The sequence below is a fragment of the Botryllus schlosseri genome, chromosome 3, assembly GCF_051294905.1.
Source record: "Botryllus schlosseri isolate E-star chromosome 3, Bs_hap1, whole genome shotgun sequence".
Taxonomy (NCBI): domain Eukaryota; kingdom Metazoa; phylum Chordata; class Ascidiacea; order Stolidobranchia; family Styelidae; genus Botryllus; species Botryllus schlosseri.
In genome coordinates, this window is record NC_137238.1 from 20,898,378 (window position 1) to 20,917,377 (window position 19,000).

The window sequence follows — 19,000 nt, forward strand, 5'->3', positions numbered from 1 at the left end:
GCTTGATATGACAGAGAGATAATATGGTATGGATTCTATGGAAAAGCTTCACACCGTCGTTTGTTCTGATCATTTCTGTCATTTGTGTCATCACTGTCATGTAGAATCCATCCCTGATCCCTGACTATTTTTGTCAGTTGTCACAATCATCATCCACAATGAAGTTGATATTCTCACGTTGCAAACGCTCGTCTACCTGGTACAATCGTACGCCAAGACCAGATCATTCTATCCCCGTTATCAAACTATTGAAAACTATCACTAAGTAACCCTACGTTTGTATTGTTCATTAAAACACAAAATATCTTACACAGTGCGATTGACGAGACGTGAGAATTTAAAACCAGACAGGATGATATTGAAACAGTCCAAGGGCTGCTTCTTGTCTTGCCATACGGGTATTAGGCTACTATATAGTAATAATACCCCATGTTACAGTGCTTGATGTTCATCTTTCCCGCTGTCATTCTTCGAACGGTACCTCAGTTTTTTCATTCTCTTGTAGTCGTCGATAGGCTGGATTTCATTAGTTTTATATGGGAAAGAACCCAGCAGCTTGCAAGAAACACCAACCTTTTCGTACTATCTGTGACTTGCTGATATATCCAACATGTGTGTTAGGCTCTTGCCTATATAAGCAACTCCTTTTCCCACATGTAACATTACCTTGCTTGTATAACTCACCACACCAACAGTGGTTGTTTTCAGCAATAAATTGCTTACGTGTTGTTGCTACCAATTCCACTCTGGCTGGCAAATAGTCCAGTCGCAACGTAGATTTTACTTGTCCCATCGCAAAGAAATAATTCACATTTTCCCCGTTACTTTCAAGTTGCCCTAATTTATTTTAAGCTTCCCACCTAAAATTCCTCTGTGCGGTCGCGCAAGATGACAGGTATGATGTTGCGTTATGTGGCTTGCAAGGGTAAACCTTCGAGGACCGACATTGAGAATTTTGTGACAGATAAAAGTGCCGATGTCATCGTCGTTGGAGGTGGTGTGGTGGGATTGTGGACCGCGTACCATCTTGCTCAACAAGGTGTCAAAACCATGGTGCTGGAACAGGTGGGATTTTGTTTCAGATATCCAGAGCGAGGCTTGACAAGATATTGCAAACCGTATATGAAATTACATTACTTGACTCTTAGGCCTATCCTATATTAGGCTTTCAATATGCATCAACCAGAGGCAGTCGAAGTATTCAGTGTTGCTACTCAACTAGCTGTGGTCTACCCTATTGCAAGTTGAAGTAACAACTTCAAACACATGCCAAAACGACTTCCAACTGACTCCTTCGTCTAGTAGTCATGACAATTTCACTCATAAGAGCGATTCAAGCATAACCCAAGACCACTTTCAACTTTACAATATCCATCTCAATTTCATCTGGGAATTGTCAATTTTTCTTGTAATTACTTTCAATCTGATAGAGTGGCTGATTTTGCACACCAAGTTCTTCTACAAATCCTACGACTGGTGATGTTATTTGTGTCTATGTTTCACTGGTTTCATTTTCTCTTGAAAGCTAGAGATTTGCGAATCATTGCGCACCTTAAATAAATTTCATGTCAAAAACAAAATTATTTAGAAAATTTGAAAAATGGTGGTCATCACCTAACATTTCAAGATATAGTTGTCGGATAGGAAATAGCGTCTGAACTTCTGTCAGAGCAGCGGATGTCAGCTTACTAGTGCAGCGTGTGGTCTGGGCAGGGTTGTAACCAAGTCGCAAGGTTCCGAGTCACAAGTCAATCTCACTATTATAGTTTTGACTCGAGTCAAGTCGAGTCATTTTCAATTCACCATCGAGTCAAGTCCGAGTCCAAGTCAGCTAATAGAAGGTCGAGTTCGAGTCATAGTTTTTTGACGAAAGTCCGAGTCCAAGTCATTATGCTCACTGATCAGTTTTCAGTTCTATCCAGTTCAACACACTTTTTTCAAGTCTGCCCGAGTGATATGAAATGGCTCGCATTCATAACATAGTCATATTCCTCAGTTTCTGGCCCTATTTTCCAAGTATCAGGACTGATAGACAAAATACCAATAGTGTGGCGACTTTAATATTCTTCGGAGTTACAATGAAATGTTTGTCTTGGCCTTCCTAGTCTCGAGTCATATGACTTGGTCCAAGTCATGCACAATGACTCGATTACAAGTCGGGTTAATAAAGAATATGGACTCGTGTCAAATCCTTACGCATTTGAAAAAATGACTCGAGTCAGGTCGAGTCATCTAAAAATCGTGACTCGAGTCATTGCAACCCTGTGTTCAGGCTACTCTGGGTGATGTTCCATTGTTTCAAACATCAAGCCTGAAGCACCCCAGGCATGAAATACCAGCACAAGCTCAGTATGTCTACAGAGCATTGGATATTCCAAGAGAAAACATAATGTGTTGTTCAGTCTTTACAACGGGAGTAGGGGTCCGATTAAGTTGTTATGTTATGTAGCCCAATATGCCATGACCAACCCTGGGCGTGGTCTATGTGAATTTTGCATCATCAGTTGAAGTACAGAAGTTAGGACCCTGTCTCACGGCTTGCTTGAAACCTGACCACCTCGCCTACTCACTGATGCATGGATTTTGACTATCGGATGCCATCTTGCGAGTCAGTCGCAAGGAAATGTGACATGATTTTCGGAAAATAAAATTTGATATAGGCCTAACCCAAACGTTTCATGAAAGCGCCCAAATGGTCTTCCCTTGAACGAGATTGGAATTGGTTTGACCAGTCCGTAGCTCTCTAACAAGACCGAAGGGACCTGCTATTTAGTCTCGGGAAGGTACAAAATTTTTGTTAGATTTTTTCAAGTACCTCATCCTTTTCAATCACTCATAGCAATTTATAGCCTGGGGAATTGACTTAGCTTCTGATAATATTCCAGCCATTTACCTCACTACGTTAACTTGTATTTTATCCTTGTTCAAGTTTTCCTATCCTCACACGAGAGGGAGCTCTCACGGTCAAACGCGAATTACGAGAACCTCCTACAGTGAGCCGGAATATGCGGCTTTGATGCCGGAAGCCTTTCGGAGATGGAAAGACCTTCAGGACGAAGCAGGGAAGGAACTGTTCATGTAGGTAATTATAGAGATCGGATGGTGAATTTGAGTACGGTTCTCTGAGTTTGCCTACGATGAATCACCAAGTCTAGAACCGTCTGGATGAACTGGTCAGAGCAGAGCTAGTCAGTAACTAAGTACTTTTTCTGATTATAGGGATGGATTTTATCAGTTTATAATTCTTCGTTAGCTGTATCTTATATACCTGATTTATGGTACAGAACTTCATGCCAGAATACATTGATTACCGTTATGACTCAGGAATTTTAGGCGACTTACACCAAGTTACCGGGTTCAAACAGATTCAAAAGTGAACCCAACCATAACAATCAGAATTACGGCCATAAAATTAGCATTATAACAATGACAAGAACAAACTTTGAGTATGGGAAATAATAATGGCACCTCTAAACGTAAAAAAAAGACACAGTTGGCATGCACAAAACAAAGCAGACTAATGGGAGATTGGTATCTTATACAGTATAAAGAATCTTAAGGTTTCTTGTGCTTTTACGTGACCAGTTCTTGGAGCCAAATTACTTGGTGTCTACATTTTAGATATTGTCAAGTAGAACTTAGTAGGCCTACCCTGTCTGAATAGATTGATGTGCATCAATTCTACGAGTGATTGTAACAATCGGGTTAGTACAGGTAGAAGTGTCTATTTCGAAGTAAGTAAAAAAGTAAGTATTTTTGGCCTAAGTTTGCCTGCAACATTGAGGAATGTTGGGCAGAATTAGAATAAGTCTTAGATCATAACCACTTGACTAAGTACTAAGTAGTGCATGTAGGCTCAACCTAATTGACTACTCCAAAAACGTTGAAGTAGTTGACTTCGCCACTGACAACCTCTGGATATCAACTGATACTTTCAACTTTGCTCCCTTATCTTTCAGAAACACCGGCTTGCTGACGGTGTACGATTTCGTCAAGCAGGAAGAAGAGTTCTACTCCATGCTCGATAATTTGAGCACGCACGATGTCAGCCACTACGTGGTGCCCGGCATTAGCTTGTCTCGCAGTTTTCCAGGACTGTCCTTCCCTGCGAATTGCAAAGGGATTTACGACGCAGACTCTGGTATTTTGATGGCCGATCAATGTACCACCACACTTCGAGTAAGGAATTTTTCTTGTAACTGGTTTTGGATTAATTTTCATTAGTATGCAGAGGTTTAGGGCTTTATTCTCATTGGCTGTCTTCCACCCAACAATCCAGTCTCTCAGTAGCAGAAACCATTGCCATAATTATGATTAGCAGTTATATTAATTACATCTGCTCAATACACACAATGTAGAATTCGATGTACAAGACACAAGACGACGTAATGAACAGATAGGAGAATGTCAAAATGACCAAGTGTAGTCCATCAATTTAACATCCACCTCAGTCTAGCGGTATTACTGCTGGTTTTAGTGCGTGATGTAACAGTTTGCAATCCTTTTCTTGCTGCGGTCTTCCTTTTGACACATTCCTTTCGATATTTATTCCCTTCCTTGTATGCATTTTTCATTGGGTCTTTCTCTGATCCTTTTCATGAAAACGCTATAAGAAGAGAGACACAGCAGGGTTACACCAGCATTACGTTATTTGCGATAGAATCAAAATTTTCATATTGAAACTTTCCAAATCATATATAATGTTATGACTTCACAATGAGCGCTATTGAATATTGGACTCTGAGATTTATACTCCATTCAGAAGCCTAGCCCTATTCATGACCCATACCTTGAGAAACACCGGGATGAATTGACTACCTGCATATTGCAAACACTTTTCCAGTTGAAACTAATTAGGGTAAGCTAATTCTGCTCGATTTCAGAAATTTTGTCAATTTTCAGAGTTTGATTGTGAAGAGAGGAGTGGATCTGCGGGAAGGGGAACGCGTGCTGTCGATAAAGCCGGTCAACGCCAAGAAAGTGATTGTGAAGACAGCGAGCAAAAGCTACACTTGCGCATCTGTCGTTCTGACCTGTGGGGCCTACGTCAACAAATTGCTAGCGACGGTCAATCTCAAGATTCCAGTTCAGGTATCGCGACTGTCGCAATTGAAATGTAGTCTCTGTATCGGTTGCCCGACATTCCAGCACGTGACATTTAACCAAGAACAACAGTTGAACATCTACTCAAGTAGAAACAGAAACAAAGGTCTGAGAAGTACTCGTGCAATCAGTTTGAAGATGTAGATAGGGGCGAGGCGTTAAAGACTATTGTTAGTCAATCAACTGTCTCAGTTTGAAAAAGGGAGAGATGCATCTTCACGACTATTGCGTCAAGAGTAATTAAAAGATGTTCAATTATAGTCCATGGCCGTCATACGGGATCTACATCACCCATTCGTCACTTAAATTTTACCCATGAGAGTGACATGGCTCTATCGAAACACTTCCTTCTACTTGACAAATGAAAAGTAAGTGGTTGGTTGGTCATCAGAAACTGTGGAAGTGGGAGTCGAAAAACTTGAACACTTGAGTTTGTAATGGAAATGGACGGAACCTATTTGAGCACTTCGTAAAACTAGAAGCACTTTGCCTTGCATTTCGAAACTTGATTCCCCGAGGCGCAATTTATAGAGATTGTCTGACTGTCCAACCTAATAATATCAAGTGCCTCTTTAACGGATACCAAGTGTCGACACGGCTGTAATTATAATCTGTAATCGTCGAATTCGGCATTAGAAATGTGATACCGTAACTAGGGCAGTTTTTTTGACTTGTTAAAATTATGTTAAAATTGTAGCGTTGGGTCAAAATTTGTCAAAATTTTTCTGACACCTGCATTTCGTTTTTATCGTAGATTTTGCACTGTCGCTAAACTTATCATTTGACATTTTACAGCTTGTAGCCTACTTTATAGGCCTACCGTTTTAAACGGCTAATTTGTCTGCTCACTGTGAATCATAAACGATCAAATAAAAAAAAAATAGGTAGACATGGTGTTATGGTCAACGTACCGCAATATCCTAACTGAAGAAGGACTTCTTGGGCATTGCATCATTCTTATATTAAGAAGCGCATCAGTCACCAGCAACAACTGCTGCTGTTGAACGTCCTTGGCAAGCTTCTTAGTAAGGACATGCACTTTCTACCCAAGAATGTAGGAAAGTAGCCTATGTCTCGTGGTTCTTCAAATTTTTTTAATTATTTCTACCATAATACGTATTGTACTCACCGGAATTCTTCATAGGACCAGATTTCGATAAAATATTGTTTTTTTTCATGTGAAAAGTTGCCTGTTTCTAAGTCAAAAACGTTTTTCAGGCCATACTACTATGTTAGGACAGCCAGTTCCAACCAGCAATGAAGATAACTGGTACAATTTTAACATTATGTGGGAAAACACCTAATTTGCATAACTTAGGTGAAAATGTGGTCAAAATTCAGTTTGTTTAGGTCAAAAAAAGTCGAAATTTTGATTTTTTAGTTCAGACTTTCTTTTCTTTAGGTGAAAAAACCCGCCCTAGTGATAACTATTATTACTATAAAACAAAAGTATTAATATTGAATCAATGAATTCAAAAATTAATGCTTCACTTAGTAGCCTATGAGCGTTAATTGTAATACGCGGCACTTGGCACTAGGTATTATGTGTTAATGTATTTGGATTAGTGGTTAGATTAGGGTAGGTGTAGATTCGGATTGGGGACCGCCAAGTGCCGAATTCAACATGCCGCATTCACTGATAATCATCAAAACTCTGGGCTTTCTGATGAACGAATTTTTTTATGCAGCCGTCAAGAGTGGAGGTGACGTATTGGAAAGACAAGTCCGCAGAGAAGAAATACTCGGCTTTGAATCAATTTCCGTGCGTCATCGTCGCCGAAAGCCCGCATTACTATTCGATACCGTCTCACGAGTATCCGGGACTTGTAAAGGTGAGGCTGGTTAATATTCAAGACTGTGTTGTGGGCAGAGTTTGATTCGTTGATTTACAACTTTTGCCAATTCAAAACACCACAAATTAGTGATTACGTAAATGATAAAATGCTAGGAATGTGTCAAAAATGACGTGGAGTAGTCTTAAATCAGACCTAGAACACATCTTACTGGTCAAAGTAGAAATGGAGGTACAGTAAATTTCCTCTCAAGTAGGGAATACAATTGAATAGTATATTCATATTGAAATGAACCCAAATACGATTGTTGATATACAATGTTCTTCGCAATCCTCTCCTAGTTGCTGACGATTACCCCTGACGAGTGTCAGCCGAAAATATTCGGGTTCATTTCAATATGAATATATTATTCAATTGTATATTGAAGTTCTGTACCTCCAAGAGGATCTATAAGTAGGGAGTAGTAAGATTTCCAAGTAAACAAAAAAGTAAGTATTTTATGCCTGGTTTTGACTAAATACTGCTACCTAGAAGTGAAAGTAGTCAAAAAACACAGCTCTAAAAGCACAATTATGTTACGCAAACGATAAAAATATCACTTTTCAAATATTCAATAAATTAAATAATTCTGTCACATTAGTAAGGTACCGCTCGAAAAAGCACTACTCAGTCGATATGCTCCCCTCCAAATCAGCTTGTATTCATGGCAGTATTTTAAATTCAGCCTTAAATACTAAAGATGTCGAGCAGTTGAGAAATGACAGATTTCATTGAATTCCTTCCTCTCGTTTCGCGATATCTTTGAAATTGTGTATCGATCGACAAAAGCTGCACAAACACTGTCGTCCAACTATAACTATCACCATACCTAGCTCAGTTGAGTTGATATTTTTTCAGATCTGTTGGCACGGAGGGTCGTCGTGTGATCCAGACACAAGAGATCATTCAACGCCAGACTCGGCAGGGGTGAACAAGCAAAATTTAGAGTTCTTACGTCGCAAAGTCCAATCGTCTTACACGGATATCGACGCTTCGAAGCCTGCAGTGACCGAAGTCTGCATGTATACGGTGGGTCTGACAAGAAAATATTCTGATATTCGAAGTGTGAAAATTTACCGACCGAGCTGACCGATATTGGTAGAAGTTAAGTGCTCAACAAAGGCTGCGGTGTTCCCGGATGTACAATTTCAGCTTTTCTTAACTGTATATCAGTAGACACACTTCGTTGCTCACCGATTACTTCCAATTTTAGATTTTACCTGTGACTTTCACTAATTTCTCGAGTGGTCGTGGCTTTTCACGAACACCGCAACTTCTACTGGAACACATTTTAGGTAAAACTAATTGCTTTTACGATCCTGACTTTGGAAAGTAGTAAGTAGTTCTGATCTAAGTTTGCATCAATTTTATTCGTAAAATTGTGGATCAGTGGTTCCCAACCTTTTTCGACTCATCGCCCCCTTTTCAATCTCGACACAAATTTTCGCCCCCCCATATTGTCGTGTCCGAAAAAGAGACAAATGATGTGGAAATTTATTTACCAAACTGTGATCGCTAGTGAATTTACTAAAAAGGCCATTTTTCCGAGGTGGTGGGTGCTCGGAAAACTTGTTTCCACATCTACTTTCCGTCGAGATGACCTTTTTTCGAATCATATGCAGAATAAGGCGTCTTCACATGCATTTTTTTATCGTGTTAATTAAATATATCTCACTGGAAATGTTAGCATTTTCGCCCCCAGTCGCCCCTATGGTATTTTCGCCCTTGGTTTCTAAAAATCGCCCACGTCGGGAACCACCGCTGTAGATTGACCTGCGCGAATTATCCCCTGTATCACAGGAACTGAATATATTACCGACTTTTCTACCTCTTTTGTTGTCAATCAGTAGTCATTTTGCATTAGGTGCATAATTGATTACGATTAACTGCTAAAGCTCAAAGTATGCATGCAAGGACACTTTGAATTTATTGAAAAAAGAGGACAAATGCTGTTAAAAGAGGACATGATATGGTAACCCTAACATACAATATATTGCAATGCTAATTAACTTGCTGCTACTACCTGTGCCTTTAGAGAAATTTGAAGCACTACTGCGTTGCGTTTCAAACCTTTGTTTTGCTTCTCGTGCTGAATCGATTTCTTTATCGTTTGATATCTCCGTCAGAATGAGCACTCGAAATGACATCAACGGATTCCGATAATTCACAGGAAACGCCAGATTCGAAATTCCTGCTCGATTTCCATCCAGAACACAAAAACATTGTGATTGGCTCCGGTTTTTCGGGTGAGTAAACTTGGTTGCGCAATTGTGCTTGCATGTAAAAGTTTTGCAGTCGGCCATTCATAATAAGGGGATAAGAAGTGGTCGGTAACAAAGTGCTCGCGCATTTTTCCACCTCGCAACGTGGTGTGTGTGAAAATTTTTAGACAGTGATTTTTATAATAATTATTATCATAATCAGCGGTTCTATTATTTTCACCCACTCGAGACACGTCGTGTATCCATTGTGACGTAGTACAAATGTCACAGTGTCTCAAATTTATTGGGAAAAAGCCTCTGGCTAGTGGCTATACCCCTGTTACTCGAATAGGTTTGTTACTGGCCCCGAGTGTCAAAACAGAGACGAGATGAGACATTCAAAATAGAAAAAGCGCTAGTCTTTCAATATGTTGATTCAGTCCAACTTGCAAGTGTCAAAACTTTGTCTTACTCCATCCTTCATCCTAGATCGACCTCTACCTTTAGCACGACCCTAACTCTCAAGTCAACCCCAACCTAACTATTTTGATTGACTTGTTATAATAACTTTTGCTGTTTTACACTAGTTATTTCAGATGCTTCACTAACCTAAACGATTCCCTATTTTTACCTGATGCATGGCGTACTACAAGTCTAACTGACATCAGGCGTTACTATGACCGTAACGGCTTTTCAGGACATGGATTCAAAACTTCTCCGTCTGTTGGGCACATTCTGGCGAACATGGCGCTACGTCTACAACCGCCCTACTCTCTCGAGCCGTTTTCGCTGAAAAGATTCAATACACAATCAAAATTGTAGAGGGCGTCGTATCATGGGAATGAAGTTGCAATTTTTTGTTTCAATCAGCAATACTGATTTCATTGAACAATCGCAATATTTTCGATTACAAAGTTTGGATGATATGCTTTGGGCTGGCATGGATTTACTGTTATTTTTCCTAACTATATTATACATTGATACTACCATATAAGGAGATTGGATTGTTTGTTCGTTTTAATATTCTATCACAGCGGTTCTTATCGGTGTTCCCGGTTAAAGACAAACACTCCACTCGTACATATGATTTGTAATGGCGCTCCCGTCCTGGCCATTCATTGGTCGCAGGCAATTAGGTACGATCAGTAGTCTATGATGACTTCAGTTGTAGTACGTTGTGTGCCGTAGCCTAATCAGGGGAGGTTTCGGTTCGAAATCGACACCCTGTCCCCATGAAATGAGATTCTATCTCCAATATTAATATGCTCATTTACGAGCGACATCACCCTGTTACGTTTCGACCGAACAATCAGATGGCAGTTTCCTCGCGTTTCTGAACTCTTACATGGAAGGGAACAGCAGAGGTAACACTGATTTGGAATGAATATTCATTATAACGATATTTTACCTCTATGTTCATGTACAGCTCGTTTTGTGTACCAGTAATCTATAGCAGTGCTGTTAAACCTTTTTCGTCGTGGTACACCCTGTTAACGTTGACTCGTACACCCCCACATATCACACCGACTCCGCATAGTAAGCGAAATCCAGGGTGTTTAACCTCTTCGGTATTCACGGCCGTATATCGGTTGAATATATAGCATGGGGGCGAATGTGGATGGTTCACCGTAGGTCCTGTCCCGGACCATCGCGAAATTTCACCGTTTGCCTATCGTAAACGGTAATTTATCAATGGCCATGGGCATACTGTGATTTACCGGTTAGATATTACAACAACTTATTATCAACCTGGGGTTTTTAAAGTAGAAATGGGAAATAACGTTACGAAAACTACCTAAGTAGTTCTAGAAAATCGAGCCCCGTGAAGTTATGTAATTTATCACAAATACCGATATATAGTATGATTTGCAGGCGAACTATAATGTAGCGCAAGTAGGAAAAGGATTGACATAAGAGTCGGTATAGAAGCGGGAAAGACCGTCGCATCACAATTATTATAACCAAACGATCATCGATTGGGGCCCGAAACTCTAGGATTTGGTACGATGATGAATGTATAGCAACTATGGCTAACTATAGCGCTATCTGAAATTTGGACTGTTGTGTATGTTTTTCACTGTTCAAAATGTAGCATAACGATGCAACAAAGTTATGCTATAAAAAAATAACTAAAGGTTTATATAAATCTCTTTCATTTGCTAAAACCGAAAGTGAAATTAGATTGAGGTTGATGACATCATAAACTGCAAAATACATCACCAAGTTAAATGGCCGATTGATGCGATGAGGAAGTTAGCTGAATTTAAATACCGGAAGCTAGGAAATATGGCCAGAAGTGGATCGTCACACATTAAATATAAGATAGTAGGCTACGTTAGTCGTCGTCATTCTTGGCTTAGCGTGGATCTAAACATAGGACGGATCGTTCCAGACCTTTTTGGATTCGAGAATAGAATTGTTAGGGGATATTAGAAGTTTAAAGTCGAAACTTCAAATGTCAATGTAAATGAGCCGTGTATTTGCCAGTTAGAAGCATCATGAGAGCGCAATTTGTTGTATTAATTCTAAAGATGTTGTTGATCAGTTCAGAAGCGGCAGATTGGAAACCGAACATATTTTGGAAATGACTGAAATATGTCTTTATAGTACGAGGAGCTCATCATTATGGATTAGGAGTATCCAGATCAATGTTCCCTCTAAGCTGCGCACGTGCGCAAATGCGCAGTGCTGAAACGGAATGAATTCGTCTGAACGGGTATCTTCTGTCGATAACGTCATACGATGATCTTGTTCTTGCTTCAATCAGACTTGAATATTCGTATCATTATATCTGACTGTATGGCTTGATAGTAATGAGTGCATTGCCGGTATTAAGACGTCAGATCAGTGTTTTAAACGCGATAGGCCTACATCGATCGCATGTATTGATTTCAAGTGCGTTCTCGTGCGTGTATGTCTGTCGTCTAGCAATCCATAGTATGTCACCATATATCGTCGCAGTGGAATCAAAGTGACTTATATCCAGATTTCAGTATCTTTTGGCATAGCAGATAGGAGGTCACGAAATAGTATGATGTAAGGAAGTCATTATACCAACGGGTACGCACGAAGATGTTCAATTATATTTAGGGGTCCTACCAACACATCTCACTCGATCAGCTTTACCTGTAAATATGATTACGTGAGCAGAGACAGGATTAAAATTGATAGCAATATATGCAATTCCCGATGATATTGATCGATTTGATAATGAATTATAGAAAATTTTCGCGATCCGCACGTTTAGTCGGGACGCCTACTAAACGAAGACCAGACATAGATGATTAGTAGCGGTGAAAAGCGTGTAGCCTGAGGGGCGTTCGATTAATCACCCTATGGGGGGCTGGTTGCGCACTGTTGTCCAAGGGCCTGCGCAGTGAGTTGGCGTATTTGCGCAGACTCGTGAAAAATTAGAGGGAACATTGAGCCAGATATTACCAAAAATGATATTTACCAAAAGGGCTGTTTAAAAATAACCTTTTTTCCTTAATCTTGCGGGTTACTTGATTCAATCGTTAGGTTGCCTTAAAAAATGACGCACACCAAATTTGAATTCATTCCAACCAATATTCGCGGATTCCGTAGAGTTTGAAAATTTTCAATTTGCCTAAAAATGCAAAAAAAATTTTTTTTCCAATTTTCCTTCCAACCTTATGAAATTGTTGCGCTGTCTTCAAAAACGATGCAAAACAAATTTGACTCAATTCCAAGCTGCAGAAGCCGAGTTATTCAAGTTTTTTGATGATAATTTTGGGATGATCCACCAATCAAGGATAATCCCAGAATTATCAAAGGAAAACCGGAATAACTCCACTTCTACGGCTTCGAATTGAGTCAAATTTGTTTTGCATCGTTTTTGAAGACAGCGCAACAATTTCATAAGGTTGGAAGAAAAATTGGAAAAAAATTTTTTTTTGCATTTTTAGGCAAATTGAAAATTTTCAAACTCTACGAAATCCGCGAATATTGGTTGGAATGAATTCAAATTTGGTGTGCGTCATTTTTTAAGGCAACCTAACGATTTAATCAAGTAACCCACAAGATTCAGGACAAAAGGTTATTTTTGAACAGCCCTTGTATATAGTTGTAGCCAGCAGTCTTGACGCATTGTATTAAAGTTCGAATGTCATTTTGTCAGAAAAATCAACGTTGAGATGAGATATCGAAAAAACATAACATAATGCTTGAGAACCGAGTTATTAAGCTCTGTTTTATGGTATCTTTATATGACCCTTTTAATGCATGTCGAAATGAAGATTTGATGCATGATGCATGATATATATTTGTGTCAAGCAATAGTGGTCACTCGTCCTCATTATTCGCACTTTTTATACTCTTATGAATCGCATATTTGGCTATCATCTGAATCATGTAAATGCATCTGCGAAACCGATTACTGCGGAAGAAGCAAATGATATTAAAGTTCAAGTTCAAGTTTATTCATAAAATTTCATCACTTCAAAACATCACAAGACTGCAATACAATGAATGAGAGGAAGATGAGGAAACGACTAGGAGTAGTCTTAAGATCAGACACCCACCTGGGCCTAGGCGATGTAAAGAGGAGGCTTACACACTGAATGAAAGTAAAAGCAGCTAATATAAAGTGGCAAGTGACGGAAGGCGAGATCGATATGTCAGGTCGTGGTCCAGTAAATGGTGAGGGCTGACTAGTATTCACTCAGCAGAAATTGCTTGTATTTCGACTTGAATGTGGACATGCTCGACGACTGTCGGATAGCCGGCGAGATAGCCTACTGTTTCACACTTCAGGTCCGGCATATTTGATAGAGCGATGATCTTTTTTGCCAACCATGTGATAGTTGGACGACGTAGACGCGCGTGTGTCGTACCGTACTTATGCACTTTTGATACCGAGGTACAGAAGTCATTGAAGTTTTCGTGGTAGTGGCCGCAGCGGAACTGATACATAAACTTTGCAATTTCTAGTTTCCGCATATCTTTTATGTTAAGGACACCGAATTTATTGAGCAGTGATTTGTTGGACACACATCCTGGTGGCTTTAGGGCCCTGGCTATAATACGGAGGACCTGATGTTGTAGTTTTTGTAGCGGCTTCAGTGCCGTTTTACTGGCAGCCCCCCCCCAACCTGGAAATAGGCTGCTTGTTTGGTTCATGAAAGCTGTTTTCCAATACATGTCACATGGCGATCGCAGTATCTGATGGTTTATTATTAGAAAATGTCGTATAGGCCTACACACACTGTTGATGGATCAGAAAATGCCCATGAAGTCGAGATAAAGACGCATCAACAATTGTTATCTTCAATTCTATTTATTTTGCTGGGAGAAGTTAGAGAGGAAATAAATTTTACGCTGGTCAAATTAGTCAGCGCTGGTACTCAAGTAGAAGTAGGGACAACGTTGTATATTTCTACATGTAAGAAAAACCTATTTTAGTAGTACTCGGGAGTAGTAGACGTATTTCCTTATTGAACATCTATGAATATGATTCGACTAAGCTATTAAGTGGAGTTACTCGATGGAAATACAAAATTGAAGTTTTGGCAGATCCGATCTTGGTGGAAATTAGCTTTCTACACGGGTAATTGGCTATATCGACAATCATTATAAAGGTGGACCGTATCGTGAAGACACGGCAATGTGCAGTTGTAGACTAAGTGCTTATGACGCTTTGATTCTGCTCGAATGTGGCAGCAATACGTTTAATTGGTTTTCATCGACTAGATTCAATTGTTGTCGTAAAAGTCCCTTAATGGTAAACAATGAATTGGTGCATTTCAGAAGTATAATTTCCCATTTATAACGTGTCCCGCGACGAGTTGAACAATTGTATATTTGACAATGGCTGCACAAAATGCTAATATTGAAAGCAGCGGTAGCGAAGCTGTTTTGAATGTCAGATCGTTAAATACTGGCCTTCAGTCGCACCCGTGCCACTCGACAGCGCCGTTAGGATACGCGTTAATATTGATGTTAATTAAAATGTTTGGAGTGCAAGCACGGAATTTGGGCACATCAGTTATGGGATGTGAGTTCTTTCGGACCGAGGCCGTAAGTGACGGTAAAGGCAGGCGTGTCTCGAAATCAAAGATTGCCCAAGGCAGGTAATCTTGCCTCATTCATAACGACTAGGGCTGGGCAAAATCCAGTACCTGAGTGATTGGATTCTGAATCATATATTATGCTTCGAGTCGAGTCGAGTAATAGAGTATCACTCATTATGACGTCATAGCAGAATACAATATGTCCAAGTTCAAGTATGTACCTCTTATGCCACCACAGAACATATAATGCCTGTTATGCATTACATCAAAGATACTTTGATATTTTTTGACCATACCAATTTCGTGGCGCTTCGTGACAATATTGTGGGATGATCATGACTTCGGAAATGTGTTATTTCAAGTAACGTTCGTGGCTTTGTACAGAATGTTCGTATGCAGCGACAGGCCAATCAAGGTTCAAGGCCTCCACAGTAGCAAATAGTACCGAGACCACCATTCTTGGTAATTAATTAACTTGCAATGGCGAGAAGCGTATAATTTCAGTGCTCGAATAAATCGTATTTTACTACTCGACTCGAATCATAAAAATTAATACTCGATTCAGATTCGAGTACTCGAATCATTGTGCCCAGCCCTAATAACGACAAATAGGCAGCCAAATTATTTTCCTCATGATTCGACAAAGCCCCGTGTTTCGGAGCACGCGTTGATTGGGGACAGAACAACTAAATGCAACGATGAAGCCAATAACCCGAGTTTCACAATTAAACAAATACAGAATGTATTAGGGAATTATATAACATAGCCTACCCTTTTAAAAATGGGAGGAGAGTGCTGGCCGCCTGTGTTTGGTCATTGGTCAATTGGTCATACACGATAGGACAGACGCCTGAATAGGATTGCTATAAACGTAATGGAATTCCATGTAAAATGACTTAACTCGCAAATGTTCTGTTCAGACAAAGGGGTAAATTGATATGAATGGATCGTCGATATATTTATTGCACTACTAAATCTGGAGACAAAACTGGAAATCGAACGAGGGCCTTACTTTGGAAATCACAAGAGTAATGCTCGAATTGGGATATCCTTATAGTCAATCCCCGATCCATAATTGAATTTTCGGCTAGGAGTCAATCACTGTGTATCATTAAACTTGGTAGAATAAAGTGCTATATGATCTATATATATATAGGATATAGCGAATAGCGCAAGATAGAGTTTCTGAAAGTCCTATGATTGGGCAGGGTTGCCATACCGTCCTTATTTCTAAGATTTGTCATTATCTTTAGGGGCCACGTCTTAGAAAACTCGAATGTCCTTATTTCTAAGAAATGTCCTTCTTTTCGACTTGCGTCCTTATTTTGTCTTATTTTCAACTACTACAGAACTTCGATCGTTTTCCTCTGGTATTAAAATTATGCCTTCGCGTCGAGCTTTTATGACATCATGAATGAAAGGAAGTCCCGTGGCGTACACACCACAAGATTTGACTTCCTAACGGTGAGATAGCTAGGTAAGTGAGTAGTATAGAAGTTTCGGCTGTACCAAGCTATCGCAGCGGACGTTATTTTAGCCGTAAACAGCTACACCAGGTTTCTGCTGTTTAGCCTACAGCAGAATATAAGCTGTGGGGAAGACAGCATTTATAGGTACTGAAAAATGGCGCAGTGCAGTCGACACTTGGGTTAAAAAGTAGTAAAGCTTTAAATCATTGATGAATTTATCTAAATTATATCGCACATATAGTTTTAGCTACTAATAAGGATAAATCTGATTAGTAAAAATTATCAGGCGTAAAAACATTTTCGTGACGATTATGAGAGAGAATTCAAAGGTATCAAAAGAAGCTTAAAGGGCGAGTGTTTCGCACATTGCAATATCTGAAATTGTGACATTAACCTGGGGGCCATAGGAAAGACCGCTATTTCAACCCACATTGATACCCTAAAACACAAGAAGAGTGTCATAATGATAGATTCGAACCAGTCGATGAATAATTTTCTCACAAGTCGATCAGCACCAACGACCACAGACCACAAGGGGCGGCTGCTGCCAGGGTTGTATCTAGGGCTGGGCACAATGATTCGAGTACTCGAATCTGAATCGAGTATTAATTTTATTGATTCGAGTCGAGTAGCAAAAGTCGATTTTTTCGAGTACTGAAATTATACGCTTATCACCACTGAAAGTTAATTTATAATCTAGAATTATAGTTTCGATACTATTATCCACTGTTGAAGCCTTGAAACCTTGATTGACGGTATCCTAGCATACGAAACATATCGTACAAAGCTACGAAGGTTACTGGACGTAGCAAATTTCCGAAGTCATGATTATCCCACAACATTGTCACCAAGTGGAATGAAATCGGTATGGTCGAAAAATACCAAAGTATCATTTATGAGAAGGATAACAGGCATGATATTCTTTGTGGTGGCATAAACGATACATATTTGAACTTTGACGTAATACAATCTGTTATGACGTCATAATGAGTGATACTCGATTACTCGACTCGACTCGAAGCATATTACGTGATTCAGAATCGAATCACTCAGGTACTCGATTTTGCCCAGCCCTAGTTGTAACCAAGTCACATTGTTCCGAGTCACGAGTCAATCTTACTTTTGTGGTTTTGACTCGAGTCAAGTCGAGTCATTTTCAATTCAGCACCGAGTCGAGTCCGAGTCCAAGTCACCGTTTAAAAGCTCAAGTCCGAGTCATAGTGTTATGACTCGAGTCGAGTCCAAGTCACAGTATTGAAGTCATGTTCAACTCATGTTTTCAATCCTGAATTAGCTTATAGCTTATAGAGAATCAACGAATTCATTCTACATGCTATCTGATATAGAGCCAACGAATTCACGTCTAGATACCAGCTGATAGAGAATCAACAGATGCATGTTTATGTAGACGTACAGTTTTTCTTTCACATTATCAGGTGGTTGACTAATAAAAGGTCCCAGCTTTCCTGCTCAGCTCCCGAAATAGCCGCCGGAGCGTTACTATGAGAGGAAATTTTGGATTAACTACAAATAGAGATTTTCGAATTTTACCGGCCACCTCATGATATTGTTATATTGTGTAAAAATACGATTCATAGCAAATTTGGCTCACTTCCAACTAGAAAAAGCGAATTTATTAGAGTGGAATATTTTGGATATGAAAAAATAGTCGGCTTACTACAAGCATGTAATTATATTAATGAAATATTTTCTCACCAAAAACACTCGCTTTATTTTCAAATATAAAATTTTCTCCTCTCATATCATTGATTCTACTTTCTAAAATTAAGCCAGATTCAGTGTTATTTTTATGCAACATATCAATTTTACCAAGTAGCCACCCAGTAAAATAAATAAGAAGTTATTTTTGAACAACCCTATTGTACAAACATCACAAAGCATTAGCCATTCATTATTACTCACGTGCACAATGCACATACCTAACAAAACGTCAAATGGACGGGGTGTGTTGTGTGTTTTCACTGACAACAGATCAAATCCATGATGAGTTACAATTCAAAAATACTAAAGTGGAAAGAAGATCCTCATATATGTCATAGTGGCATGGCCTTAGAATAAATCCACATCTACTGAAACACGTTCCTCTGGTGCACTAGATACAGGAATTGACAAGCATTTTTGAACCACATTTGAAGAGCATTGGATACTCATTATTTCTGGTCGCCCAATAATGCAAAGAATCATCGCCTTCAAGTCTACACATGAGCTTATCAGTCTCTTCCAAGTAGCCTACTTGACCATCTGAGTCATTTCATTGCCTCTAATTGAACTTTGCTTCGATTGTTTGCTTGTATAATTGACAAGTCTCGAGTACTTTGATTGCGGAGGATCTATTACCTCTTCAT

At 39.5% G+C, this 19,000-nt stretch overlaps 2 protein-coding genes across 3 annotated transcripts in view; one reads left to right on the plus strand and one right to left on the minus strand.

Moving 5' to 3' along the window:
* LOC145436036 (uncharacterized) overlaps positions 1-19,000 on the minus strand; it is a 450,309-nt gene that overhangs the window by 171,111 nt on the left and 260,198 nt on the right. The window lies entirely within an intron of this gene.
* On the plus strand, positions 9-10,130 carry LOC145436041 (peroxisomal sarcosine oxidase-like). Of its 2 annotated transcripts, XM_080313331.1 has the most exons (10): positions 9-26; positions 853-895; positions 965-1,065; positions 2,930-3,078; positions 3,960-4,179; positions 4,903-5,091; positions 6,792-6,935; positions 7,794-7,964; positions 9,106-9,181; positions 9,834-10,130. In XM_080313331.1, exons 2-10 carry the CDS (start codon positions 889-891, stop codon positions 9,956-9,958), a joined length of 1,182 nt encoding a protein of 393 aa, XP_080169457.1. In that variant the 5' UTR covers positions 9-26; positions 853-888; the 3' UTR covers positions 9,959-10,130. The 2 variants fall into 2 exon arrangements, with proteins under 2 accessions (XP_080169457.1, XP_080169456.1); XM_080313330.1 differs by lacking the exon at positions 9-26 and having other exon boundaries at positions 120-895.